At 51.7% G+C, this 27,702-nt stretch overlaps 1 protein-coding gene across 2 annotated transcripts in view; it reads left to right on the top strand.

Moving 5' to 3' along the window:
• Positions 1 to 27,702, top strand: part of WWC3 (WWC family member 3) — a 115,982-nt gene that overhangs the window by 77,253 nt on the left and 11,027 nt on the right. For both annotated transcript variants that reach the window (XM_025857721.2, XM_025857720.2), the window contains 10 exons: positions 9,986 to 10,228; positions 12,830 to 12,919; positions 13,802 to 14,367; positions 19,752 to 19,872; positions 20,651 to 20,725; positions 21,181 to 21,267; positions 22,304 to 22,496; positions 23,639 to 23,809; positions 24,185 to 24,336; positions 25,189 to 25,354. In XM_025857721.2, the coding sequence (XP_025713506.1) occupies positions 9,986 to 10,228; positions 12,830 to 12,919; positions 13,802 to 14,367; positions 19,752 to 19,872; positions 20,651 to 20,725; positions 21,181 to 21,267; positions 22,304 to 22,496; positions 23,639 to 23,809; positions 24,185 to 24,336; positions 25,189 to 25,354 (1,864 nt within the window). The remainder of the gene's footprint in view (positions 1 to 9,985; positions 10,229 to 12,829; positions 12,920 to 13,801; positions 14,368 to 19,751; positions 19,873 to 20,650; positions 20,726 to 21,180; positions 21,268 to 22,303; positions 22,497 to 23,638; positions 23,810 to 24,184; positions 24,337 to 25,188; positions 25,355 to 27,702) is intronic.

Genomic DNA, 27,702 nt, shown 5'->3' with positions numbered 1-27,702 from the left:
TGCCCTGTTCCAGACAGATTGACCCCTCGGTGTTCCTCAAACACGCCGGGTCTCAAACCTGCCAGGCACACTCCTGACTTAGTCCCTGGAGTCAGCAGAATAATGGCCCCTCAAGATGTTCACGTCCTAATCCCAGAACCTGGTGGCTGTGTCGCCTTCCGTGGCAGAAGAAACTCTGCTGATGGGATTAAGTTAAGGACCTTGAGACGGGGCAGTGATTCTGGATGATCCAAGGGGGCTCAGTGTCATCACTCGGGTCCTTAGAAAGGGACAGTCTGGGAAGGGGATGTGAGGAGGGAAGCAGAGATTAGAGTGGTGTGGGCCACGAGCCGAGGCCTGTGGACAGCCCCTAGAAATGACAGTGCAATGGATTCTTCCCTAGAGCCTCCAGAAGGATCACAGCCCTGCCTACCCATTTTTGACTTTTGACTTCTGGAACTATAATATAATAACGTGTGCTGTTTTGGGGCGCCTGGGTGGCTCAGTCGGTTAAGCGTCTGCCTTCGGCTCGGGTCGTGATCCCGGGGTCCTGGGATCGAGCCCCGCATCGGGCTCCCTGCTCGGCGGGAAGCCTGCTTCTCCCTCTCCCGCTCCCCCTGCTTGTGTTCCCTCTCTCGCTGTCTCTCTCTGTCAAATAAATAAATAAAATCTTAAAAAAAAAAGAATAATGTGTGCTGTTTTAAGCCACCGAGTCTGTTGTTACAGCAACAAGAGGAAACTCATACAGTGGCCGTGGCCTTTGCCGTTTCCTCTGCCAACAGTGGAATGCTTTGCCTCAATTTGTCAGATGGCTTCTGCTCTCCTCTTGGTCACCTTGTCAGAGATGCTTCCCTGATCATTCAGAATAAAGTAGCATGCCCCATTCCCGCCCCCATCACCCCAATCCTCCCAGCAAATGTAACCACCTAACCCATTCTCTATATACGTGTTTGCTTTTTTATCATTTGTTTTTCCCTCCGAGAACGTAAACCCCACAAGGGCAGGGACTTAGGTCCGTTTAGGTCACTGCTGTAATTCCAGGAGCTAAATACCCACTGAATATCTATTGAATGAGTAAATGAGGGCCCCATTTGGTCACACTTGCTGTTTGGCACTTGCTTCTGCCAGTGGGCAAGCAGAAGGAGTCCTCGGGGCCCAGGTCCTGGCTCTCCTCCTGGCTCCCTTCCCCAGGGCCCGCTGTGGGCCTTGGGATATTGCCCCTTGACCTGAGGACAGAAAAGGCAACAAAGATACGCATGTCTTTAGGGTTCTAACAGAGGCAGGGCATGGTCTCTTCGTTTCAAGAACTGTGTTCGCATGATACATAATCATACCAAGCTCAGCTTACAGTTCTTGGGCCTTCATGGACATTTGAAAAGGCTCGTGATCTTGAATCTTTCTGTAATGAATTCTCTTCTTGGATGCTGGAGAAGACGGCTGCCATTTTGGATCTGCACCCTGAAGGATGCTGGGATTATGGCTGCCCGTGCATTTGGGAAGGGCTTTCTCAACCAAGAGGGGAGCGGGGATCAGGGTGGAAAGTTGTGTGGTCGCAAGTTTCTGAGGAGGTGGGGGGTCCGTCTGTGGCAGCTGGACCAGCCTGTAGTTGCAGAATGAAGCGGGGGCGGGGGGCGGGGGGGATGGAGGATGCCATGAGCAGGGAGGCAGGCCTGCGTCATGGGGGACCACAAGTACCTTGGAAAAGAGTTGAAAATGCCGGGCATTCTAGGACTTTTGAGTCGGGAATGGTCAGTGTGAGCCATCCAAATGGTGAGAGATCCAGGAGGGCAGTTGGAGGTGGTACTGACATCAGGGAGTGGCTGAGCTCACCTTGGGAGAGAACATGCACTGAGAAAGGAAAAGAATTCAGGACCGAGTCGTAAGAAGGCCCCATAGCTATTGGCTTGGTGAGAGTGAGGCTGGCCGGAGGGGGGAAGTAAAAAGTCCGAGAGAGTCTGGCTAGGAGTGAGCAGAAAAGAGAAGAGGAAGTAAAACCTCAGAAGACACTCACCTCCAGGGACCCACAGCAGAGGAGGAGATACTGGAGAAGTCACACCAGTGGGCCGACAGAACTCTGCTTCCCAGCACTACCTGCCCACAGTGTCCCTGGTCCTGTGACCAGGTTTTTATCATGCTGATTTGCTTTTTTTCCATTTAAAGAACTCTTATTCTGATCGATCTCTCTTTTTTTTTTTTTTTTTTCTGTTAAAATAGCTTTCTCTTACAAAATGATGGTGATAGTTGATGTGAGTAGGTTTTTTCAAAATCTCTACTTGGAAAAATAAAAAGTTGGCAGCCCTACACCAGCCCCTCCCTCTTCCTTAAGTGGCATGGGCCATGAGGAGTGTGACCTAGATAGCACCCACTGGAGCTAAAGAAGGAGAATGGCCCCGAAGGGAGAGTTCTCAGAGGCTCCCTTTATGGCGGAGGCTCATTTAGAAGGTGGACCTTGAGTTTTGATAATGAGTTTCTGTTCTCATTGGACTTTAAGCTGCTTTAAAATGTCTGTGTAGCGGGGCGCCTGGGTGGCTCAGTTGTTAAGCGTCTGCCTTCGGCTCAGGTCATGATCCCAGGGTCCTGGGATCGAGCCCCGCATCGGGCTCCCTGCTCCGTGGGAAGCCTGCTTCTCCCTCTCCCTCTCCCACTCCCCCTGCTTGTGTTCCCTCTCTCTCTGTCTCTGTCTCTCTCTGTCAAATAAATAAAATAAAAAATAAATAAAAAATAAAAAATAAAATGTCTGTGAAGCATTCTTGTCGGCAGAGTCCTCAACCTCTGTTCACCGAGCCATTGATAGCGGTGCCCTCTGTCAGACACTTGGGGTTCTGGTCCCCTGAGGTGGCTGCAGGGTCCATTTCCAGTCCCCGCGGAGTAGTTTGATTTTTGCCTCTAGTCACTGAAGTCAGTTCTCCTAGATCTGGCTTCTAGATCTGGTGAGCGAGTGAGGGCCTGACTTGTAACCTGCTCAGCCGTAGGTCATGTGATTGCCAGCCACACCTGGCAAGGCGCTCGGCTGGACACAGCTTGGAGTCACAGTCAGGACAGCCTCACGTCTCCACCGCAGTAGACATGTGAATTGAGGGAGGGGTCGGTGTCATCAGGTCCCAGGGGTGGAATCATCCAGAGCCATGACAGGGATTTTATTCCAGTTGCCGTTTCTGTTTTTTCAGACTGCCCCCAAATGAGATACACTATGAGCACAGTATAGACTTGGGTCCTCCCAAGTCCCACCGAACTGCTTGCACGGTGGCAAGCAGTTCTCCCCCAAGAACTAAATCTAGAACTAGCATTAACGTTTCAGAACCCGAGCAGCAAAGACCACAGTCAAAGAGCAGTGGCTTTGATGTTCTGTGCAACAACACTCCACGTGGCCACCTCCATGACAGCCCCATGAGCATCCCTGGAAGGAGGGTGGCCTGCGTACAAGAAAGCATGTACCTCGTTCACCCACCAATGCATGGAAAAGTGCATCACTTTTTTTTTTTTTTTTTAAAGATTTTATTTATTTGAGAAGGAGAGTGCGCGCAAGAGAGAGCTTGAGCAGGGAGGAGAGACAGAGGGAGAAGCAGACTCCCCGCTGAGCTGGGAGCCCGATGTGGGCTCGATCATGCTTAACCGACTGAGCCACTCAGGTGCCCCAAAAGTGCGTCACTTTTAATGGCAGTGTTAGCAAAGAAGAACACAATGCATCCTTCCCTGCTCTTTCACTCTGAGGCTGGGAATGGCAGGTGGCCTTTTCTTTTGCTGCTGGACTTGCATTATTTTAGTGCTACAGTTCGGCATTTGGTTTTGTCATTTCTGCTACCTTACCTGTGGACATCAGTCCCCCAGCTCCCGTTTCCAAAATCATTCCACCCCGAGTTCAGCTCAGCTTGCCTACCTTCTGCAAAAACTCCTGAGCTTTACCACTTACGAGTGGGGGGAGAGTGTGTGTGTGTGTGTGTGTGTGTGTGTGTGTGTGTGTGTGTATTTCAGAGAAGTCTTGTCTTGCATATCTAGATTTGAGATTGTTTTTCAGAGTCGGGAAATCGTCGAAATGCAGTGCTGGACAATGAGAAGTAGCAGGACGTATTCAGATTTAAAGGAAGTTATGGAAGTGGGACTCGTAAGTCCAAGTGGTGGTGTGATTGCTAGAGAACTCCCTAGACCAAACCACCACTCTCATGGTGACTAGTTTTGTGATTTCAACTCCGGGTCATGGGAAATGTACCCAAACAACTGCTTCTGTTTCCCTTCAGGAACATTACTTTGGATTCTCAAGGCAGACCTTATGATAGGAGTATTTTCACATTATTGGTTAAAAATTTTAGAATGTTTTTTTTTAAGATTTTATTTATTTGAGGGAGAGAGAGAGAGCGAGAGAGAGAGCGCATGAGAGCAGGGTGAGGGGCAGAGGGAGAAGCAGGCCCCCCTCTGAGCAAGGAGCCCATGCAGGACTCGATCCCAGGACCCTGGGATCATGACCTGAGCCGAAGGCAGATGCTCAACTGACTGAGCCACCCAGGCGCCCCAAAATTTTAGAATTTTTCAAAGCCAGTTTGGAAGAACAAGTCTTGAAGCAATCCTGGTGACGCGGATAGTTCCTTATTTTTAACCTAAGAGCACTTGTTCCAGAACTGTGCACAAACTGTTGCTGTTTCCATAGAAACACTCACAGTCCAGATAGGAACAAAACATTTGGCCCATCCAGTTTCCCTGTGTCTTAGTGTTCGTTGCCAGGATGGGTCCTGCTGTTCTCTGGTGTCAGGAATCAGTGTCGCGTTAGGATTCCAGTTGGATTTGATCAGTCGCTTAGAGTCTTCCTGCATCTTTCCAGTGACCATGTATCTGGGTTTGGGGGTGAGGCGCAGCTGGGGGAAATACGGGCATGCATCCTTGCCACTGTGGCTCCTTCCGCACTCAGGCCAAGGGGAAGAATCCTGCAGGTGTTCTGCTTCTCATTTAAGGAAGTCGCTCTCCGAAGGTCTATATGCTCAAAGGGGAAATGACGTGAGGGCAGGCCAGGGGTGTGGGGGTGTGAGTAGACCCTTCCTCCACCACATATTCTAGATTCAGATTTCTCGGATTTCTAATGTAGACTAGAGAGAGCTGAGCCAAATGGACACCGGTTTATCAATATTTAGCTCAATCAGTTGAAGTGATATTATCACCCATCTGACCTCGATCTCAGCTGAGGTTTTCTTGAACTTTTACTTTTCACTTACATGGATATTTACAAAAAGAAAACTAAAGAGAGAAAACAACAGAAGTATCGAATCTGTAGCTGCAATTGAAATCTGAAGGCACAAGGCTCTAAGCTGACATCATGCCCCAGACTGTGGTTGTTGGGGTCCCGTCATGTCTCATAACCATCAGATGGGACCGGGGCTTGCCTGGAGTTCCTTTTCCCTTCCAGAAAGCAGCCATATCTTAGGAACATGCAAAATTATATGGTAGACTGCAGGCTTTACGTATAAATGCAAATAATTAAGGATTATTTTGGATATGTAAAATATACCTCAAAACTGTTATATTAGAAGTGCGTTTTTTGCAATAAAAATGCAAATCACATTTAGGATTTCCGTGTGAATTGTGAGGGTCTCAGTAGTTTCTGCAGCATCAGTGCAGGTTTCCATTCATGGTTTAATGGTGCCTGGGTTATAACAGAAGATGTGTTCGGGCAAAAATAGTGAGGGAAAAATGATTCATATTTTATTTCTGCCTGCATTAGACCTGTTCAGGGAATAGAATTTGGAGGTCACATAATAAATATGAAACCTGAATGCTTGATGTGAGGATTCCCTTTTGTTTCTTCTCTGTCATGAGCACACGGACATATATTTTAACGCTTTTAAAGGCATTTGTGAGAGGTTATATATAGGCCATAAAATGTATTACCTGTCAAAAATTAGAATCAGTGCAGATTACGGTTGACTTATAGGAAAAAAAAAACCCTCGCCAATTTTAAGTTGCTCTCAGGTTTTCTTTAAAAATGACCTTGGGGTGGGGCACCTGGGTGGCTCAGTCGTTAAGCGTCTGCCTTTGGCTCAGGTCATGATTCCAGGGTCCTGGGATTGAGCCCCCCGCATCAGGCTCCCTGCTCAGCGGGAAGCCTGCTTCTCCCTCTCCCGCTCCCCCTGCTTGTGTTCCCTCTCTCGCTGTCTCTCTCTCTCTCTCTCAAAAAATAAATAAAATCTTTAAAAAAAAATAAAAAATAAAGTAAAAAAATAAAAATGACCTTGGGGAAGTTTCTTTTTTGCCAACTTTAATCATGACCTTACTTTGCTTTCATGTATTTAATTTCACTGAAATGATATTTCAGGGAAAAAAAAAATGCCTTTCGATTGTTTTTCTCATATTGCTCAGAATTGGAATGATGGTACTCGCAGGAGTGGGGTCCCAGCCTCCGGGTCAGCCACATGGCGTGGCTGTGGAGGAAGGGGCACTGTAACTCTACGTCTGTGTTTAGCCTTAGGCACAAAGTCTGTCTCCTCCACTGAACCTAACACACAAAGCATCCTCCTTGCAGACGGCTTGTTTCTAGGCCAGCAGCACAGGCAAAGCCGTCTTGTCTATCCCTTGGTGAATGCACAAGAAATCACTGGAGGAATCCTTCTAGAGCTTTTGGCTTCCAGTGCAGACAGACAAGACATATGTGCCTCACTCTCAACCTGGCTGAGAGCAGGCCCCGAATGTCTGCATCTGGAATGTGGATATAGGGAAAGAAATGGCACTTGGCACTATATATCCATATTCTTCTGGATTCATAGATAGCTCTAAGACGACCATGCAGTCATTTACATCCTTGTGAAATTTAATTATGTGAAAAAGCACTGTTCTTCAGCGTAGGAACGCTTGCCTCGTGTTCAGCATCGCCCAAACACCTTTTCTAGATGGACTTCTAGAAGTCAGCTTTATCCCGATCTTGTCTGTGCTGCAGAGGCTGTCCCTTGCCGTGTCGTGTGTCTGTGCATATTTGTCCTGTAAGCAGAGTCACAGTACTGTGTGGCACTTGGGCCGCTGTACTCTTACGCCTTCGGTGGACAGACTTTTTGAAGTCGGCCCTTTGCCTCTCTTCCCGCCTATAGTTCTTTTCTTCCCTTGTTCTGTTTTCTGGTAGCGGACATTACTTGAGATTTGCCTGGGAACCGTAGGGTTATCTAGGGTCGGATCTTCTGCCCCCTCAGCAACTTGGATGCTTGTGGAGTTCCAGCTGACCAGCACCTGGCCGACTCAAATGCAATCTTGATCACCTCCCATGTACACCTCGGAAAACTCAGAGGGAGTGCTTTTAAAAATGTGGGTGCTTGGGGGCGCCTGGGTGGCTCAGTCGTTGGGCGTCTGCCTTCGGCTCAGGTCATGATTCCAGGGTCCTGGGATCGAGCCCCCGCATCGGGCTCCCTGCTCGGCGGGAAGCCTGCTTCTCCCTCTCCCGCTCCCCCTGCTTGTGTTCCCGCTCTCGCCGTCTCCCTCTGTCAAATAAATAAATAAAAAATCTTTAAAAAAAATGTGGGTGCATGTAGTATATGCATGAGAATTAGTATATGTTACAAAGTAATACCGTGAACTTCAGCTGGGTTCAGAGAGGCTTTCCTGCGGGTTGATCAGATTAATGTAATGAAAAATTATGAGGACACAATGGATTTGCTCAGTGTGTGTTGTTCGCCTCTTTCATATTTATTTCTTACTTTTGACTTGTCTTGATCTCCAGTAGAACGTTCCGGAAATTTCATTGGGTATAATGTCTGATTTGGCACTAACTTATTGATGGGCCGACTTGGAGTGTATTTTCCTTGGGCTTCAGTTATATGACTGCCATAAATTTCCATCACACTAATTAGACATAGATGGACGCTCAAGCCCGGTTGGATTCGTAGGTCCTGGTCAGCCACCTCTGCCTGTAGTATTTTTCAGTGACATGATTTGGCACCATTTTCCAACAAATTTTCAGGAAATTAATTTTAAGTTGGAAAAGAACTTGCGTAATACAGCGACTGACATTCAACTATTTTCTTTACCTTCTCGGGGAATTGGACTTGAGTAAAATGTGCACGTTTAAACTATAACTTATTTACTTTTTTTTAAAGATTTTATTTATTTATCTGAGAGACGGAGAGAGAGAGCACAAACAGGGATGGGGGCAGACGGAGAGGGAGAAGCAGACTCCCTGCTGAATGGGGAGCCCAACGCGGGGCTCGATCCCAGGACCCCGAGATCATGACCTGAGCCAAAGGCAGATGCTTAACAGCATCTGTTAGGGGATGCTGTTAAGCATTACATGTAGGTGCCCCTACACTTTTTTTTTTTTAAGCTGTTGGTTTTTTTGATTGGTTTGGTACTTGAAGAAGGCATCTTACCCAGCTCTCCAGCCAGGCTGACTAGTCCCCATGCTCATGTCTAGCTCAAGAGGAGCCTGACCCTGTGCGGGGCTGGCCAACAGGCTCTAACATGTGGGCCAACACCAGCTGATTGGCAGTTTCTGCAGGGAACACAGCGTTGAGAAGGATTCTGAGGTCTGGACCTAGTGGGCAGGATGCCAGCTTTGATTAGTTTGTGTGTCCTGGGCAGGGGACAGGGTGGTGTCAGGAGTGCTCCTGCCGTTCCTGTATTAGTGAGGATCATCACGCTGGAGCCTAATGCAGGCCCCTACGAGCTCCATGGCCAATTAGGATCCTCCAGACCAGGCCGGGCTGCCTGAAAGCAGAGGGTTTTCAAACTGAAGTGAGCATCAGAAGTACCTGGAGGACTTGTTAAAACCCAGGTCGCCCAACCCCATCCCCAGCATGTCGCATTCAACAGCTCTGGGGTGGCACCTGAGATTTCCATTTGTAACAAAGCTCCTGGTAATGCGGAGGCTGCGTGCCAGTCGGGGACCCCACTTTGAGAATCGCTGCCTTGGAGGATGCAGGGCCATGTGTCCCTGCCACTTCCCTGTCTTCACAGCTCTCTGCGACCTCAGAGGAGTCTCTGGATTTCATTTTTGGGGCATGTGTACCAACATCTGCCCTCCACAGTGCTGGGTTCAGGGCAAGTCTGGCGTCTCTCGTTTCTGTCTGAAAACAGATAGCCCTCCTAGTTAGCCACACTTGAACTTGAAGGGCTGAAATCGTACTACTCCACCCGTGAAAGGCTGCTCTGCAAATACAAGCCACAATCCGTCTCATTTAATCTGCATTAAAGGGCACAAAGCGATGCAGTCTGTGTGCCAAACACGTGGAAGTGTAGGCACGTGGAAGGTGACAGCAGCGCCCGTACTTCTACCCCTGGAGGGTGGTTGTGCCGATACGTTTGGTGAGGCTGACTGGTTTGCATCCCCCCACGCCCCCGGTGGCCGCGCTTAGCAGGGCTCACTCTCATGCTCCCGTGTATTTGCTGGCGTGCTTGTTCACAGTTTCACGTGTTCAGCTTTTGCTGAGTGTCTGCTCTCTGCAAGGCGTTTTGAATGTCACTTGTGCTCCAGGTCCCTGGTGCTGGAGAGAGCAAACAGAGCTGGAAGACGTGGATCGCCAGGCTTTGGGGGGTTTCTGTTCAGAAGTCCCGTGATGGGTGCATTTCTCTCCTGTCATTTTGTCCGCATGGTGTTGGCAGTTAGGTACAGCAGAGCAGGCAGGAAGCCAGAAGCTTCTCTCGTGTATCCAGCACTGTGTTTAGCTGCTGCTGATGGGGGATGTGGAGAGAGGAGCTGGTTCCGTCCTGCTCTGGGACAGTGCCGTGGAGGAAAGCACGAATCTGTAACAACACAGTGCGGGGGTGTGGAGGATGCCAGCCTTCCTGTGCATCCTTTGAAGCAAGCATGCCACGCTTACTGCCATCCCAAATCTCCTAGGCCGGGGGGGTTATGTAGGGGACCTCCACGTTCTTTTTATGACCCATCCTTTCCAGGTGCTTTGTTTTTGTCATTTAAGGTTCACTTGGTGCAATAATTTCAGTATCCACTTAGCTGAGTGAGTTTCTAGAATCCGTGTGATGGTGTGGAGAATGGGTGGTGATATTTTGACTTCACGGGTTTTTCTGGGCCCGTCTCTTGCAGAGTGTCAACGATCCAGCAGCAGCTGGCCCAGCTTGATAACGAGTCGTGGCCGGGCCTGGCCGAGGCCGACAGGGACCGGCTGCAGCTCCTCAAGGAGAAGGAAGCCCTGCTTCAAGAGCTGCAGCTCATCATTCAGCAGAGAAGGCCGGTGGAAGACGTGGCCCGGCTGGAGGAGGAGAGGAGGCGCCTGGAGGAGGAGATCCAGCGAGCGCGGGCCACGTCGGCGCAGGGCGCCACGGAAAGGTGGGCTGGCTTCCGCGGGTCCAGGAGCATGCAGGGCTCAGCTTCGGGGGAAGAACCACCCGGAAAAGCTAACTCGGAGAACTTGCACGTGACTTGAGATTGGTCCTGGTCATTGTTACGCAGGGCATCGGCCGCCTGGTGTGTTTCCTGGCCGAGTAGAGGGAAGGCAGAAGGTGGAGGGAGCGTGTGCCTTCCCTTCTGTGGGAGGTGCCGGCTCTGCCCAGGGCTCCCGGGGTTCCTGTTCCCTGTTCAGAAGGAGGACAGGATGGAGAAGGGGAGGAAGTGAGGGAAGCTGGGAGCCCCTTGCTTAGCGCCAGCCTCCCCCCCCGCCACTCCCCTGCCCCGGGAGAGGCTCTGTGGCAGCACGAAGCCGGCAGCCTGGCATGCGTCCGCCCCCAGAGGCGCCTCTCCACACTCTGTCCTGGGCTCTCCGCTGGCCTCGGAGGTGTGAGGCCAGCCCGGCAGCCTGAATCCCTGTTGCCCGGCCTTTTGGCGCGTGCCGGGCTGCCGGCTTCCATTGGCCACGTGCGGTCACGGGCCGCGTCGGAGGCCGGGTCTGTGTTCCCCATGTCACGGCTGTCAGGAGTGTCTATGGGTATCAGCTGAGCTTTGGAGAGCGCCCCCCATGTGATAATCTACTGGACCTTCAAATTCAGTGTGTTAAGAGGACCATACACTGTGTCTGTATGAGCCTTCTGTATGTAGAGTTTAATAGGTGAAGGGCATCTGTACAGATGCCCTTAGGCCTGTCATTTAATCACATGGGAGCTTACCCAACCGAGGTACTGCTGGGGTTATCAGTGCTTGGATAGTCATCCTTCATAGATAGAGGTCTGTGTGGTGACTTTAGCGGCTGATGTCAGTGCTGGCCGGAAGTGGTGGCATTGGGAGAGCCCAGCTCAGAGAAATAGCTGGAGTGAACTTTAGTTTGCTTGGGATGATCGCGTGCCCTGTCACTTGACTCAGAATAAACGTGGAGTTGATCCTGAGTCTGGAAAGGGACCACGAACTGAAGTTTTCGTCTGTGCTCTTGTGCTTCTGCTCTCCTCTTGGTATTCTGTTGTATATGTTCTGGGTAGAAGGGCCTGGGAGTTCATTGGGTTGGTTGTCTCTTAAAGGGGGGTGGACTCTGTCCCATGAATGCCCCCTGCTTCTCAGGACCCCACACCCATGCACCCCTGACTGTTTTTGCCTTTGCCTCGTGGAAATCCCAGCACATGTGAGTGCTGGGGTCCCAGGGTACAAATCCACAGAACCCCGTGGAGCTGGTGTGACCCTCGATGCCCGGGTTCAGGGACCGGGTCAGCCAAGCTCGTCCAGCTGATGGAGTCTCTTGTGGGACCAGCCCAGGAGCTGAGTCCTGGGATGCAGAGCCCTCCATTGGGACTGAATTGGCCCACGTGTGTCTCCTGAATCTGCCACTAAACGGTCTTGGGCAGGGAGGGCTGTCCCCTTGTGCTGACAAGCACTTTCGTGCCGGCCACTTCTGCAAACGGTCTCTGTCTGCAACTGTGCTGCACGGTGAGGCAGGGGGCCCAAGTGCCCCCCAGGGCTCCTGCCGCCGGGCTGTTCTGGGCCTGGCAGAGGCAGGCCTCTTTCTCTGTGCGCCTCCTGTCATCGGATGCATGCTTGAATTAGAAGCATGGGCCCCTGAGGTGGGCGGCTTTCCCTGGGAGCAGGCTGAGGGGCGTTAGAGAGACCCGGTGTCGAGATGGAACAAAGCGACTGAGAGTGGCGTCTTGGGGCTGAGATGGGCCCGCTGCTTGGCCAGTCTTTGCCTGTCTCGACCCCGGTGCCCTCATCGTCAGGTAGGAGCTTTGTGCTGGGGTAGTGAGTGTCACTGGGGATTGGCACCGTGTCAAGCCTTTCCCCGGTCAAAGGGCAGAGTGACTGTTTTAAGGGTGCCTACTTGGTCACGTGTTAAATGCCATCGTTTGATTTATAAACAAGGACTGTTTTGTTCTGAGGCAAACACATTCATTCGTTCATTCATTCATTCATTCATTCAGGAAGTGTTGAATGCCTGTACGTGTAGGGCTCCATTCGAGGCAGGGGACTTAGTGCAGTGAACAGAGTTCATTTCAGAAGTCCTAAAGTCGAAGAAGGTGGAAAGAAGAGAAAAAATGCCCTTCAACCCTGTGACAGTTGCTGTTTTGTTTTATTTGTGTCTAATGTTAATTCTATGGATTTTAGGACCCATGCATTTTTGCCCGGAGTGGGGCTTAAGCGAGCGACTCTGGTTTGTTCTAAGGAATTCCAGCAGAGTACTGCGTGTTCTGCATTTGAGGCCATCTTCTAGTCTAGCCCCTCATCCTTCCTGTCTGTTCATGCACCTGCCCACCCACCCTCCCATCCGTCTACCCACCCTCCCATCTGCGGAGCGTCTGCGGCGTATCGGGCACTGGTCAGGGTGCTGGGGGGACAGTGTCAAGCAAGACAAAAACAGTCTCTGTTATCTTGGTGTTTGTGGCCTACATGTGTTTTCTAGAATTGAGTCATTCAAACCTAAATCACTTGGGGAAATGTACAGTTGAATTTCTTGCTGGGAATATAAACTCACTCTCTTTGAAATCCACCAATGGACAATTTTCTTACCTACAGGATTCTACTTCAAGAAAAAAGAAATTGTCTACTTATGCAGCTGGAAGAAGCTACCCGCCTAACGTCCTATCTCCAGTCCCAGTTAAAAAGGTAGGTAACTGGGCGCCTGGGTGGCTCCGTCGTTAAGCGTCTGCCTTCGGCTCAGGTCATGACCCCAGGGTCCTGGGATCGAGCCCCGCTTCGGGCTCCCTGCTCCGTGGGAAGCCTGCTTCTCCCTCTCCCGCTCCCCCTGCTTGTGTTCCCTGTCTCACTGTGTCTCTCTCTGTCAAATAAATAAAATCTTTTTTTTTAAAGATTTTATTTATTTATTTGAGAGAAAGAAAGAGAGAGAGAGAGCACATGAGAGGGGGGAGGGTCAGAGGGAGAAGCAGACTCCCCGCCGAGCAGGGAGCCCGATGTGGGACTCGATCCCGGGACTCCAGGATCATGACCTGAGCCGAAGGCAGTCGCCCAACCAACTGAGCCACCCAGGCGCCTGATATGAATATTTTTAAAGTAAGAACTGGATGCTCAGTAATAGCTTCATTTTCAAGTAGTTAGTATATTGTGAAGCGTAATATTAACGGCTTTCTATGTACTTTCTCGGTTATTCCTCCTAAAAATGCCACGAGGTAGGAATGATTATCTCCCTGCCCCCAGGGAGAAAGTGGGGGTTCCCAAAAGGGCAAATTGTTTGACCCGGTGGGCTCAGCTAGTCCGTGTTTGAGCTGGAACTTGACGTCTAGGCGTGAGTCTCTGATGTTACCTATCGCTCTCTACTGACATTCAAAAGAAACAAAGGAAGTAGTAGTCAAGGTGCCTCATCGATGCTTGTGAGCGGTTAAAGACAGGCTCTGGTTAATGGGAGGATGGGGCAGGATTTCGTTCCCTCGGGAACAGACCAGATGCTCAGCTTTGCCGTGGAGAATGGTGGGGCTCCAGCACAGGTCTTCAGGCCGCTTTTCTCCGAGCGTGGGCTCTCTCTCATTTCAGCCTGTCCGCCAGCACCCTGACTGTGTCTTCGGGGAGCAGCCGCGGGTCCCTGGCCTCCAGCCGGGGCTCGCTCGCCTCCAGCCGCGGGTCCTTGAGCTCCGTCAGCTTCACCGACATCTACGGCCTCCCGCAGTACGAGAAACCCGACACCGAGTGCGGCCAGCTTCTGCGCTTCGATCTCATTCCCTTCGACTCCCTGGGACGAGACGCCCCCCTCTCAGACCCCGCGGTCCCCTCGGGCTTCCACAAGCAGAGGCGCTCCCTGGACACGCCGCAGTCCTTGGCATCGCTGTCCTCCCGCTCCTCCCTGTCCTCTCTGTCTCCCCCGAGCTCGCCCTTGGACACGCCCTTCCTCCCGGCCTCGCGCGACTCCCCCTTGGCCCAACTGGGGGACAGTTTCGAGGTGCCCGGCCTGGGCGCCCTCGACAGACTGCGGGCTCAGGCCTGTGCTTTGGGGGACGAAGACTTGCAGGGCACGGCATCCCTTCAGCCGCACGGGTTCCCCGGGGATGGGGAAGGACCTCGCGAGCGAGGACCCCAAGTGACCGCCGCTCCCACGGCTGCAAGTAAGTACCGAGGAGTGCTGTGGGTTTTCTCCATGCCGGGAGAAGAAGGGTTTCGGGGTTCGGGGAAGAAATCGCGTGCAGTTGCACTGAAGCCCACCGCCTCTTCAATTCCATGGCCAGCTGTAGGTTTCAGCCTTGGTAGGGTGAGGAGGAGGGCACGCCTGCCGTCTGCGTGCTCTCTCCGTGGGGCCGTGGGGTCTGGGGCCTGGAGAGGTCATGGAGATGGCCACGTCATCTTTCCCGGGCCTTTGGCTTGTTTTCAGGACGTGCTTCACCGCTGAAAAGGACGGTAAGCACCGCAGTTTCCCGTAGTCAGAGGCTGCTAAGGGGGTCCTGGGGCGTCTGTGAATTCCCGCACCCCCAGGGTGCTTACGGCCGACCAGCAGCACTAGGCTGGGTCTGCCTGTCGCCCCAGTGCGCATCTCTACTTCCTTTGTCCCCGTGACTTCGTCTCTTAGCCTTTGTCCTTACAGTTTTCAAAGGTGTAATTTATCAAACATGGGAATGAAAATGATTGGTGTAATTTCAAAAGACATGCCAGTAAGCATCCGTCATTTCTACCCAACCGATTTCTCTGGTGGTCCTCAAATCGAGCAAGGCGAACTTCATGCATCTGGTCCGTGTTAAATCAGCTTCTCCTTGGTGCCTGGGCCTGTCCGGTGGTAGCCCCCGTAGAAAACGGAACTGGTGTTCTAAAGAATATTCCAGCTGATGGCTCATGCACAAAGCAGGGCCTGGGCTCCGACCGTCCTCATCTTGACCCCATGTGCTTTTCTGAGCCGAGCTCCAGCAACTTTAACTCCCTTAGGTTTCCAGGAGGACCAAGAGCAAGGTCTCATTCCTGAAGTTCCTGAACTTTTATTTACACAGCAGAAAGGTTTTAGACATTCCATTTAGGCAAACACTAGATATTTGTGTAGCTTAGTGGATCTTAAGCAGGGGAGATTTTGAACCCTGGAAGGGCCTTGTCAATGGCTGGAGACGGTGTTGGGTTGTCACAAGTGAAGGCTGTGGGAGGGGGTACTGCCGGCATCTGGTGGGTGGAGGCCGGGGATGCGGCTCACCATCGTGCGGTGCCCGGCACCGCCCCCGCCTCCAGGAACCATCCGGCCAACATGTCAGCAGTGCCGAGGCTGAGAAACCTGGCCGCGTACCAGTGAGCGGTTCAGCAGCAGGGGGCAGAAATTAAATGTGAGGACAAAGCCAGGGCGGTGTAGTGGAAACGGCTTCAGACTCGCAGCTTAGAGGCCCAGATCCTGTTCCCTGGCCTGTTGACTGGCTAGCCGTGTGACCTTGAGTGCATCCCCGGACTTGGCTGAGTCTTGGCTTCCCTGCCCGTGAACAAGGCGGTCTTCACTCACCACTGTTCTCTTAGCCTGAGTTTCATGTATATGACCACAATGGCTATTGTAGTTATAATAGAAGAATGGTCTCTGTTAGCACCTACATGCCGGACCAGAGATCTTTGAGGTCGGGAGGCCAGCCCTGTGGCTTTTTGGCATCGGTGGTTTTGCTGTCGTCTTCTCTGTGTTTACAAGCACGCCTGTCACATCCCCAGGTATACGGTTTCTGGAGTTCACATACGCAGGTGCCCCTCATTCCCTTTCTTCTTTATAATCACAGGGTCAGTGCTCCATGTTTACTCCTTTAATTCAAAAAAGAAAACACAAAATCGGGACCAAATTGCACATCTGTTGTTGCTTAAGCTGATTGCCCTCAATGCCTCGCCTCCCTGCCCGCCTGTCTTTAAAGGCTGAGACACAAGAATATCAGTCTCATTAGGCAGAAAATCCCAAGGCCCAAGAGCCCTTTTGGGCCAGGGGAAAGACAGGATGAGAGGGAGAAGAGCTGACTTAATTTCTGATCCCGATTTCTGTACTTTTTTCTTCCCACTCTGAGTGACATTACAATGGTTCAGACTCCTTAGGCTGGGCGGTATTTGGTTATGCTACGTTCAGCTACTGCCACCTCGTGGTCAATTCTTGTATGACATTGTCAGTTGACTTGGGTCTTTATAAACTCGAAATAATTAACTCAGTGAATGCGCTGGTCCTGGTGGGTGCTCCCAGAAGGCTGGATTGGGTAACCAGCTTCAGGCGTGGACACAGAGTGACTTCTTGCCTCTCTTGATGTTTGTGGGAACGCTTGAGCCTAGAGTCATCAGGGATCTTTGTACTCCTTATGTTACTCCACCCCTCGTTTGCGATGCCTGCCGTCATGTAGTTCCCCCCGACTTTCTAGTTTCCTTAGGAACAACACAGTCTAAGTTTGACCTCCGGCAAGTTTTAGAAAGATAGAATTGTGGTAAGCTGAAATTCAGAATTGCCCAAACCTACGAAGGAAGCTCTAGGAATAATTTCTTCCATTGTGTTTTAAATCGATCTGTGGAGGCAGAAGGTGGGACAGGGGAGTGGGAAAATAGACTATAATCTTTAATGTTTTTAATATTTTTACTACTGACTGCTACTACCCGTAGTCAGAGGCTGCTAAGGGGGTCCTGGGGCCTCTGTGAATTCCCGCACCCCCAGGGTGCTTGCGGCCGACGAGCAGCACTAGGCAAATTTTAAAAGCCAAATGTGTCGGCACACCCGGCTGGCTCAGTCCGTGGAGCGTGCAACTCTTGATCTCGGGATTGTGAGTTCAAGCCCCACGTGGGGTGTAGAGAGTACTTAAAAATAAAATCTTAAAAAAAAGCCAAATGTGTCATGATTTTTGAAATCTTTTCCTATTTTCATTTCCCATTAGTATTTGCTAATCTAAATCTGGGAAAACCTTGATTTAGTTCATCCGTTTATTGACGTTTTTATGATATTCGTACTCTGTTTAAAATTGTTGGCTTAAATTCTGCAGTTTTTTCACTTTGTGCTTTTTTTCTTTATCTCCTTTCTCATGCGGCTCGACAGAAACGTTCACTGTAAGTGACCTTGGAATCCTTCACCTTGTTGGTCAGGCAGCAGGCACATCTTTGTGTAATGAATCAATGTGTTCAGGACAGGAGGGGTGTGGCCAAGAAGGGCATATCGCATAGTTGTACTTTAACGTAGCTCGCTACTTACCATTATTATTATTGTTATTATTATTATTTCAGCATTAATACTTACGGCTACTAAAGTTGTACAAGAACTTTTCTAAAAGCTTGAAGTACTTACTCCTGTGTATTATTTCCCAGACTTTAGTGGCTTTTATTATTTTACTATATGCCAACTGGCAGCTTTGCCCAAAATGTGATTTTCATTATATTTTCTTTTCGTCAAGCAGTGCTGATGTCCTTAGGTCTCAGTGTCTGTCTGTCTTTAGTGATGGAAAGATCAGAGATTTTTAAAATGAATGTTTGGAGGACTGTTTATTCCTTCCCTCCCTGGCATTGCCCCCCCCCCCCCGGCTCCCTCCCCCCGTCTTGAAGCCCCCGGGCAGATGGCAGGGGGTGCAGCGTGGGATCTGCTGTGCGCTTTTTCTCACCCAGGGCAACTGCTGATCATACTCCCTTCTGACACCTGCTGCCAGGTGCGACTTGCTCCGTGAATGCGGTAACTAAGCCTGGGATCACTGAGGATTAATTCCTTCATTTCCTTTTTCTCCTCCAAGACTGCCATTGCAGTGAGAGAGAAACGTTGTGAGCGTTGCACCGTCGGGTTCACCGGAAGTGCTTGGGATCATTGCTTGGTGGTATTTCCTCGAAGGAATGCAAGGCTGGGCCTAGGAGCCGGGCTGAGGGTCAGGGCTAGGGATGGAGATAGGGAGTGGCCTCGTTGGCCGGAGATCCGTGCAACAAAAAGCTTCCGTCTGCGATTCCAAGCTGGGGGCTTTGGGTCCTCCCATGTGGCAGGAGTGACAGGAAGTGCTGGACTTTGAGAGTCCGCGCCTCCAGCCACCCCAGAATGGAGCCAGCTTCAGTCCCTGGTCAGGGAGGAGTCTGTAGCTGCCCACCCTTGGCACTGCAGACCTTTGGAAGGACAGCTTTTGTCTGCAGTTGAGATCGTGAGACCAGGGACCACAGCCCCGTCTGTTTGTATGTTGTCTAGCGTGTTTGGATTTAATCGGTGTGTGAATAATGATTTGGTTGAAAAGCGAGCTGGTTGGTCATCGGTGGCCTGGACATTTCCCTCAACGTAGGGATGCACAGGTGCCTAGAGTTTTGTGTTCGGACCTTAGATGGCCAAAGAGAAGCACGAAGAGAACAGAGAGGGACCCGCGCTGTTAACAAAAGGGATCACGATGTCAGAGGAAGGCTCGGTTCGGGGCTCCATGGTTAATTTCTGTCTTCTCACCGAGTCTGCCTGTCTGGAAAGCGTGGAGACTCCTGTGTGCACGTTCACACCTAGCCCGGGAGGATGGTGTGCCTGCTTTTATTGGCTCTGGGAAAAGGAACTTGTGAGGGAAGGAGCGATGACAGTGGATGAAATGCTAAAAGGAAGAATGTCGATGGTTATTTTCGGCTCTCGATTAAAAGAGCTACAAGGCAAAAATAAGCTGCCTAGTAACGGCGGTTTGCTAACCGCAGGAAAGCAATTTTAGAACTGGCCCCAGGGCTGCTGGGAGGATACTGCCATCAGAGGACCTGTTTCCAAAGGCTGAGTCTGGGATCAGCCGTGTCCTCTGACTTGAAAGTCACCATGTCTTGTTAGGGTTTATTTGGATAATTAAAAAAAATTTTTTTTCTGATTATAAAATATAGAGTCTATGTTTATTGTATAAAATATGGGAAATACCAAGCAGCATAAAGAAGGAAATGAAAAATACCCCTACCTACCACTCGCATACATTTAGGTAACAGGTGCTGTCTGCATTTGGGGTAACCTTGCTTTCCCGGTCTTTCAGGGATGGTGGTCTTTCTCAAAGTGTGACATGAAGGGGCGTCCCCCCATCATCTTCTGTTCTTTGTGCTCACTAAGGAGGTGAAGAGAGATTTGTGACTGTCCAAAGAGCTTTTAGGGGCACCTGGGTGGCTCAGTCGTTTAAGCATCTGCCTTCGGCTCAGGTCATGATCCCAGGGTCCCGGGATCGAGCCCCACGTGGGGCTCCCTGCTCAGCGGGGAGTCTGCTTCTGCCTCTCCCTCCGCCTGCCGCTCCCCCTGCTTGTGCTCGCTCTCTGTCCAATAGATAAATAAAATCTTTAAAAAAAAATAAAAATAAAAAAGTAAGGAGCTTTTAAAGAAGTAGCCAGAAGTCTATTTCTTCAATTTTTCAATATTAAAAAAAAATTTTGAGCGCAGCATATTTAAACATATGCATGTGTATATGATGTACGTGTATATAATGGCGTGTCTCTGAAACACTTAGTAACTCTGTATGTGCTGTAACTTAGAGTGTTCATTTCTTGGCATCACGGTCCCCGGCCTCCCATGCTGTCACCTCCTGACCCCAGGTGTGTCTCTTGTTTATAGCAGTGACTCTTCGAGAAGACAGTGCCAAGAGGTTGGAGAGGAGAGCGCGCCGGGTGTCTGCATGCCTGTCGGATTATTCACTAGCCAGCGATAGCGGGGTATTTGAGCCTCCAACCAAAAGGTTAGAAGCTGATCTTCTCCCTCCGCAGACTTCCCACAGTGTTGCTGTTAAGCACAAAATGTATGCATACTGGGACTTGTGCATATTGAAACTGTGTGGGTCTCCAAGGCTAGAATCTCTTCCTGGCTTCTCTCGACTTTGGTAGGTTGGGCCTTAGCGACCCGCCAAGAAAACTCCTCTGGCTTCTGTGTGGCCTCTGGAGGTTGGCCCTCCTTCCGTGGTTCGAGGATGACCTCCTCCTGTCTGGCCCTGGTCACTTGAAGGCCTAAGCCCATGAGAGCTGGAAAAGGAGAGCCAGTGGACAAGAGAGACCTGCCTTTCTAGAAAGGGCATTCATTAGAACTGAACGTTCTCCCTCCTTCCCCTCTTTCCTAAGCTAGAGGAATCACTTTGTAACGACAAAACACCTTTTGGGACTCTGGGCTTTATTTCGGTTTCATAAGTTTGATGTCATTGTTCCCTTTCAGGTGTCTGTCAGACATCTCACTTACTGCAAATGGTTTAGGAGTTAGTTTGGAAGTTTGTCCTGAGCAGCACATGGGGTTTTGAAAGGTATCCCGAGTCATTTTCTCAAAAACAACAGCACTTTGTAGGCAGGTACCCACGGAGGTAGGTCGTGGGCCTGCTGTGTCCTTTCAGTCACATAAAGAATTTATTTAAGTCGCAACGTAAGAAAGCTCTTCTCGGTAAGAAGCGCCCCAGCACGAGAGAGCTTCTGCCAAACCGGCCGTCATCGGCTCCCTGTGGAGTAACCCCGGTGACTCTCTGGTTTGTTCAGGAGTGAAGATACTGACGAGTCTGCACACGGAGACGCTTGTGGGAATGAAGGGCCCCAGATCCACGTTGGATTTTTGTGAGTACAGGCCACTCCTACCCTGTCGCTCCTACAGATGATCTGTAGCTCGGCGCCCACCCAGTGACCCACACTTGCAGGCCGGGAGGCATGCAGGGAGCCCCGCGGTCCGGGTGGCGCTCCCGGCCTGGACGACGCCCCTCGCTGCCCGCTTCGGTGGCTCACGTGAGGGGACAGAGGTGGCAGGAAGGAGGGCTGGGGAAGAGCGGCTCCACTGCCGTCCTCCAACACTGAGGGTCACGGCTGGGAGCTGTCCCCTCATGGAGCTGGGCTTCCGGGGCCATAAGCAGGGGGCACGGGACGCCCCGGGCAGTGGCTGCACATCCGGCCAGGAGTTGCCTCTGTCCGTGGCCGCACAGAGCACGTGCAGTTGAGGGCCGCTGCTGGAGCTCAGTCACCAGGAGGTTCCGGCTGGGGGCGGTGCACAGCCTCCGAGCTTCTCTTTTGTTTCCTAGGCTCGACAGCGCCAGCGAGTGTCTTCTTGTGAACGTGCTCCAACTAAAGAATGTTGCAGGGCTGGTCATGAAGGAAGACTGCAAGATGTAAGCCGGCTTGGTGGCAGCGGTTCGCTTCAGGGACCCGGGGACCACCCCCGGTCAGCAGTGGCAGCTCCTGGGCCACCTCCACATGGCGCGGCTCGCTCACCTGTTCCGCTCGGCACTTGCGGGAGGGCAAAGCCCGTTTGGGAAGCTGAGGTCCAAAGTTTATTCCTAATAAAATACCAGGCAGTGTCTGAATTGACAGGATCGGAAGTTTTAAGAAGAGTGGGTGATGGAGTGGCGCCCCGCTCTGTGATCCTGGGAAGTGAACGGAAAGGCTTCTGGCCGGGACCAGGGGCCCTTGTCTGAGCGAAGGAGAAGGAAAATCGCGTTGTTGCCATTGGAGGGCGCGACCTCTGTGAGCTCCGTGGCCCAAGAGGGCTGCCCAGCGGGTCCCACTCACCAGGCGGCAGAGCATACCAGTCATGGGCCAGTCAAGCCCAAGGGTGCAGTCCCCTCCCATGAGTCTTTACAAACTTGTCCTCTAAAGAGGGCCCTGGCCAAAGGCCTTGGGAGCAACCCAAGGTTGTAAGTGGCTGAGGGCTCACCCTGGGATTTTGCTCACCCTGATGGCGTCCTTTGAGGGATTCGCCAGTGTTTGAGCTTCTCGTTTGTTCCCTGCTGAGAGTGGACAGGGCTGGAAGCCCAGGCTGGTGTGAATGGTCTTGGAGGCAAGGCAGGCAGAGCTTGAAGAGGGAGCCAAGAGGCCATGGAGAGAGATCAGTGCAGTGCAGGTGGCTTCCCAAAAAGCTGGTGAAAGCAAGACCTGTTTGACTCCTTCCAAAGTCCTAAGTACTGACTTGTAAGCCTTTCTCTTTGTGAGTGTTTTTCCCTCCTGATCTCCAGGGGCACGTAAACTCTTTGGGCTTACTCTTAGTTGAGAAAAGGACTTTTTCCAAAAGACTTTAAGATTCTGCCCGTGGGCGTCCGAACAGGGAAACATACATGTGTATATGTGTGTGTGGTTCATGCATTTCATCGCACAGATCCGTCAGTAAGTGTCACCTCTCTCTTTTTTCTTCCCTCTTTCTGGTTCCAGACACATCCGCGTCTATTTGCCGCCGATCGACTCTGGCACCCCAAACACTTACTGCTCTAAGGCTCTGGAATTCCAGGCCCCCCTGGTATTTAATGAAATTTTCAGAATCCCTGTGCATTCAAGCATGTTGACGTTGAAGTCACTTCAATTATATATATGTTCGGTGAATCAGCAGCTGCAGGAAGAACTGCTGGTATGTCCCTCCTCCTCCCTCCCCCTCTCGCCCTCCCCTCCATTTCCCTTCTGCTCTCCTCCCCCCTTCCTTCCTTTGTGTTCCCATCAGTCTTTGTCTCTCTCCTTTGTCTTCTCTTCTTGTCTTCCTGCCTTTTTTTTTTTTTTTGTCTTTCATTCTTTCTTCTCGCTCCATCTTTTGTCCTCTCTTTGTTTTTGCCTTTGTCTTTCTGCCTGCCTCTCTCCCTTCTTTGTCTCGGTCTCTCCCTCCCCTCACTCCTTCCTGTCTCCCTCCTGCCCTCCCTCCCCTCCTGCCTTTTTCCTGTGGTGGGTTGCTTAGACATTGTCATCACGTGAAGCGATCTTTGTAGCTGAGAGTACAGAAAGGGATTTGTCTGGCCAAGTACGGTGTACTTTAAATATATTATTTCAACCAATACTTGCAAGACTTCTCTATCGCCCTATATTGCTTCCAGTTGAGGGAACTAAGTGGGGTTGAAAAATTGGGCAAATAAAAATAGAGGATGGTCCGTTAAATGTGAATTTCAAATAAACCATGGGTTCTTTTTTAATATAAGTATGTCCCATGCAATATTTGGGACATACTTAATGCTTTAAAGAAATCCATTGTTTATTTGCAGTTCACGTTTACTGGCTGCTGTGTATTTTATCTGGTACTCCTTGAACTAAGAGCACGAGCAGCTTGTGTTCAGTGCCCCAACCATGCACTGGCCGGGGCCACGACTTGGAAACCAGGATGGTTTCTTCGTGAGGTTGGAATTTCTCCCCTTGGCCTCACCCCTGGCAGTAGAATTAGATGGTGGCGTTCAACCAGCCCTGTCTTGCTTCAGAAATCCCTGAGCGACTCCACAGCTCATCAGTGGGCAGACCCTGACCCTGACCTCCCCCCCTCCCCCAGGTTGTCCACGCTCTGCCCCTGTCCGCCTCCACCTCCCCGTGGGGCCGAAGCAGTGGGCCAGGAGCCTCCCTCAAGAAGATCCTCTGCTACCACTTTCATTTTACTGCAGTCCTTTGAAGAGCAGTGACACATTCTGCCTTTCCGGTTACGACTGAAGGGCGACGTCGATGTTTTACAAGCTTCCCCTTGGTTGTTAGGGTGAAATCATTCAGTTCTGCCTTTTTTTCCCCTAAACACTTGTGCAGGGCATTGCTCAGATCAACCTGGCCGACTACGACGGGTCCAGCGAAATGCAGCTGCACTGGTACGCGGTGCAGGTGTTCAGCAGCTGCGGGCCGCCCAGGGCGAGGGAGAGCGAGCGGGCGGGGGGCGCCGCCGGGGACCCCGCAGAAGCCGCCGCCGCCGCGGGAAAGACGGTACGTGTGCCCGCCTCGCGCGCCGCTGAGTGCCGCTGCTCTCCCGCCGCCGCCACCCGCTGTCCCGGGGCTTCGTCTCTCACGAGCGTCTCTGCACACTTAGTGTGGGAGCATAGCGGTGCCCAAGAGGCAGGTTCAAGGGAAGGCACGGGAGCGGGAGGTTTCCATATATATATGGCCGCTCGTGATGGTGGCTTTAATGCAGACGAGCTAGTGATTGGGAGCGACACACGGGTGGTTTTAAAATTTGCGCCCTCCGAGCTGCACGAGGTGGCCCGGCCACGTCCTGCTGGCACGCGGCATGCGCTTCTTGGCCCTGGAGAGCCCGCGAGGGCGGCCAGCCGCGGCTCAGGAGCGCCCCTGTCCCCTCCGCAGGACGCGGTGACGGCGCTGCTGGCCAGAACCACCGCCCAGCTGCAGGCCGTGGAGCGCGAGCTGGCCGAGGAGCGGGTGAAGCTGGAGTACACGCAGGACGAGGTCCTCGAGATGGAGCGGAAGGAGGAGCTCGCCGAGGCCGTGTCCGAGAGGTACCCGAAGCGGCCCGTCGGCCAAGCCTGTGCTCAGTAGAGGCCGCCCTGCAGCGGCGGCGGCATAGAGGAGATGGGCGAGCGCCTCGAGGGAACGGACTTCTGTCTGATCCCTTCTGGAGGCACCGTGGTACTGCTTTACTTCCACGTTTTTCCACGGAGAGCGTCCTGTTCCCAAAGCTTCCTGCTGCTTCTGAATACCTTTGCCTGAATTTACCGCAGGGAGGGAAAGGGCATGGCCGAGGGGTGGAGTATGGTATTCGGGGACTGGCGGGAAGCCAGGCGGGGCTGGGAGCCAGGGCTCGGGACGCTGACCTCTTCAGCAGCTGCAGTTGGCTGGTAGAGACACACAGACCGTCTTACTGAAGGCCCTGTCACGTGGTGTCCCCTAGAAAACAGGCCCTTTGACTCGATGGGAAGAGCGCCTGTGTGCGATCGTTGGCAGCACGTGGGTCTCGTTGGGTGCGTCCGCGGCTGTGCGTGGCGTGCGGCAGGGCACCTGGTTCCGTGATGCGCACTTTGTTTTTTTGAGTTTTGTAAGAAACAGAATATTTTATTTTTGTGACACTGTAGTTCTGGAGAGGGGTTTGGACCAAATTCAGTGGAGGGTAGGCAGAACGTTTTATGCACGGGAGGAGGAGGAAAGGGAAGGATCCACAAAATGCAAAACAAACACGAAATCCTGGAGAGCCGTTAGCATCAGTTCCACTACACTCTAGTACAGTTCAGTGGAGAATTCCTGATAGAGAACAGAAGGCAGGGTGGACTGGGGAAGTTGGGCAGGAGAAGAGGAAGGGAAAGAAGGTCCACCTGGACACCCGTGTTGTGGGTTTTTGCAATGTCTGCCTTTAGGAGTTGGCAAGCCGACTCGGTGGATAGCGGCTGCAGCAGCTGCGCCCAGACCAGCCCCCCACACCCGGAGCCCTGCTGCGTTGGCGTCGACCCCCTCCACGGACATGCATTTGCTGGCCAGGCCGATCCTTACAGCCCCGAGAAACTTCAGCCTCCACCTCTGAAGGTAAGTGGAAACGGTCAGGGGACTTCCCGGGCCCCCTGATGTTCTGCCGCCCAACCCCGGGCACGGCCTTGGAAGGAGGGCGTGTGCACCCCCCCCACGCGAAACGGGAGGGGAATGGGTGGAGGAGATGGACGAGATGAAGCTGACAGGCTCCATTGTGAGAGTAGAACGCTGTGGTTCACCTGCAGACACTCCCCGTGACAGTGGCCGTGGCGACGGTGTGGTGTGAAACGGACCGTGCTGTTGGATCGGGGGGGGGGGGGCCATAGACAAGGGGGCATTTCGTGGAGAGCCGAGGGAAAGAAGGGAAGGGCTGAATCTGTAAATGGCTCAAGATGGGCACAGCAGGTACCATAGACCTGTCTCTCCACTCTCAATTGAAAAGAAAGGACAGCTAGAGCTGGAAAGGGCAGATTGGGACTCCGCGTGTCCTGGTGACGGCCCGTTCCCATCTTCAGGGTCCCATACGGCTCAGGAGGTCCCATGTGTGATCGCTTGGAAGTGTCTCATCTCTTTGCTCCCTTTGCGACATTAGGCGCCTACAAAGTGCCCCTTCGCCCCTTCTGTTCACCCAATCTTAGCTGTGCTCACGGCCACATCTTCAGCGAGGAAGTCTTTCATGTTTGCCGTGACGGGGTCTGAGGAAGCCTGCGAGGTTGGGACACGCTGAATCCGTGCTCTGTGGGACGTTTTTTCCCCAAACTGTTCAACTCCTCGAAACGTTTTATCACCATGGGCCCCACTGTCACCCCAAAGCACAAGTCCCGAGAGACGTGGTATCAGCCTCCCAAGCTGCACACGTGCGTGCGAGCCTCTAGAGGAGCTGTTCTGCGGCCCAGCCTCCCAGTGGTTGCTGGTGGTCAGCGTTTTAAGACCTTTAAAAGCATGGGCTCAGATGGGGGAAGGGGCTGTGGGAGGCAAGTTTGTCATCCCCAGCCCCAACCCCGATTTTAATTTTGAAATACTTCAAATCTACAGACAAGTTGCTAGAGTAATAGAACAAGTACCCACATGCCCGTCACCGGAGCTCCCCAGCTGTTTGCTCTTGACCACGTTTGTGTTCTCTCTCTGCGTGCGCACGTGGGTAGGCGCTAGGCCGTGCGGATGCGATGGTGAAGAAAATAAACGGGAAATCCTGCCCTGCGGGGGGAGGCGGGCAACAGCATCACTCGGGAACACACAGCAGCCTTGAGAAGAGGGGCTGCTGGAGGACTAGACGGTAGGGAAGGTGGGGTTAGCGTTTTTAGAAAGATTTCCTATTTTAGAAGGGGTTTATATGTAGAGATCTAGATTTGCACTTGATATTTTAGATGGGGATTGTAAAACGGTGCAGCCTCTGTGGATAGCAGCATGGAGGTTCCTCAAAAATTTAAAAACAGAACTGCTGTACGATTCAGCAATCCCACTTCTGGGTATGTGTCCAAAGGAATTGACATCAGGGTCTCCAAGAGATATTTGCACGCCCATGTTCCTAGCAGCATTATTCAGGATAGCCTAGAGGTAGAAGCACCCCGAGAGGCCATCGTCGGATGAATGGATAAGGAAAGGTCGTCTGTCCATACAGTGGAATATCATTCAGCCTTATATAAAGAAGGAAATGCTCTTACATTCTACAACATAGGCAAACCTTAAAGACACTGTGCTAAGTGAAATAAGCCAGCCACGGAAGGGTGAGTGCTGTGTGATTCCATATACAGGAGGTCGCTTGAGTATTCGGGCTCATGTGGACAGCAAGTACAAGGGTGGTCGCTAGGGGGCAGGAGGATGGGGGTTGTTTCATGGGCTCAGAGTCAGTTGGGGAAGATGAGAAAGTGCTAGAGCTCTGTTTCCCAACCACGTGAATATATTGAACACTACTGACCGATACACTGAGAAATGGTTAAGGTAAATTTCACGTGTTTTCTACAATAAAAAAGAATGAAAGGTCGTGGAAGCCTCACTGAGAAGGCAGTTTTTGAGCAGAAGCCTTAAGGCAGGAGTCTCAGGAGCCTTGTGCGGGGCTGGGGAAGAGCATTCAGGTACGGGGAGCTGCAAGTGCAGACCCACGGGTGGGGGTGTGGGGGACTGCTGAGAGAGCAGCAGCGAGACCGTTATGGGGCAGGGGGTTGTCAGAGCCGACGACAGAGGGAAGGGAAAAGACCAGATCGCGTAGGGCCCGCTCCAGACTCTCCCTTTTCTCTGAGATGATTGGGAAAGTGGTGGGTGGTTTTGAGCCCAGGGTTGACGTGATCTGACTTAAGGTTTTCTGTGGATTTTTCTTTTTCTTTCTTTCTCTTTCTTTCTTTCTTTCTTTCTTTCTTTCTTTCTTTCTTTCTTTCTTTCTTTCTTTCTTTCTTTTTTTCTTTCTT

This window comes from Callorhinus ursinus, unplaced genomic scaffold (assembly GCF_003265705.2).
Source record: "Callorhinus ursinus isolate GAN/ISIS: 27379988/994484 unplaced genomic scaffold, GSC_fseal_2.0 scaffold16, whole genome shotgun sequence".
Lineage (NCBI taxonomy): Eukaryota > Metazoa > Chordata > Mammalia > Carnivora > Otariidae > Callorhinus > Callorhinus ursinus.
The sequence above is the reverse complement of the archived record's forward strand: the minus strand, read 5'-3'. Positions and strand labels throughout refer to the sequence as shown.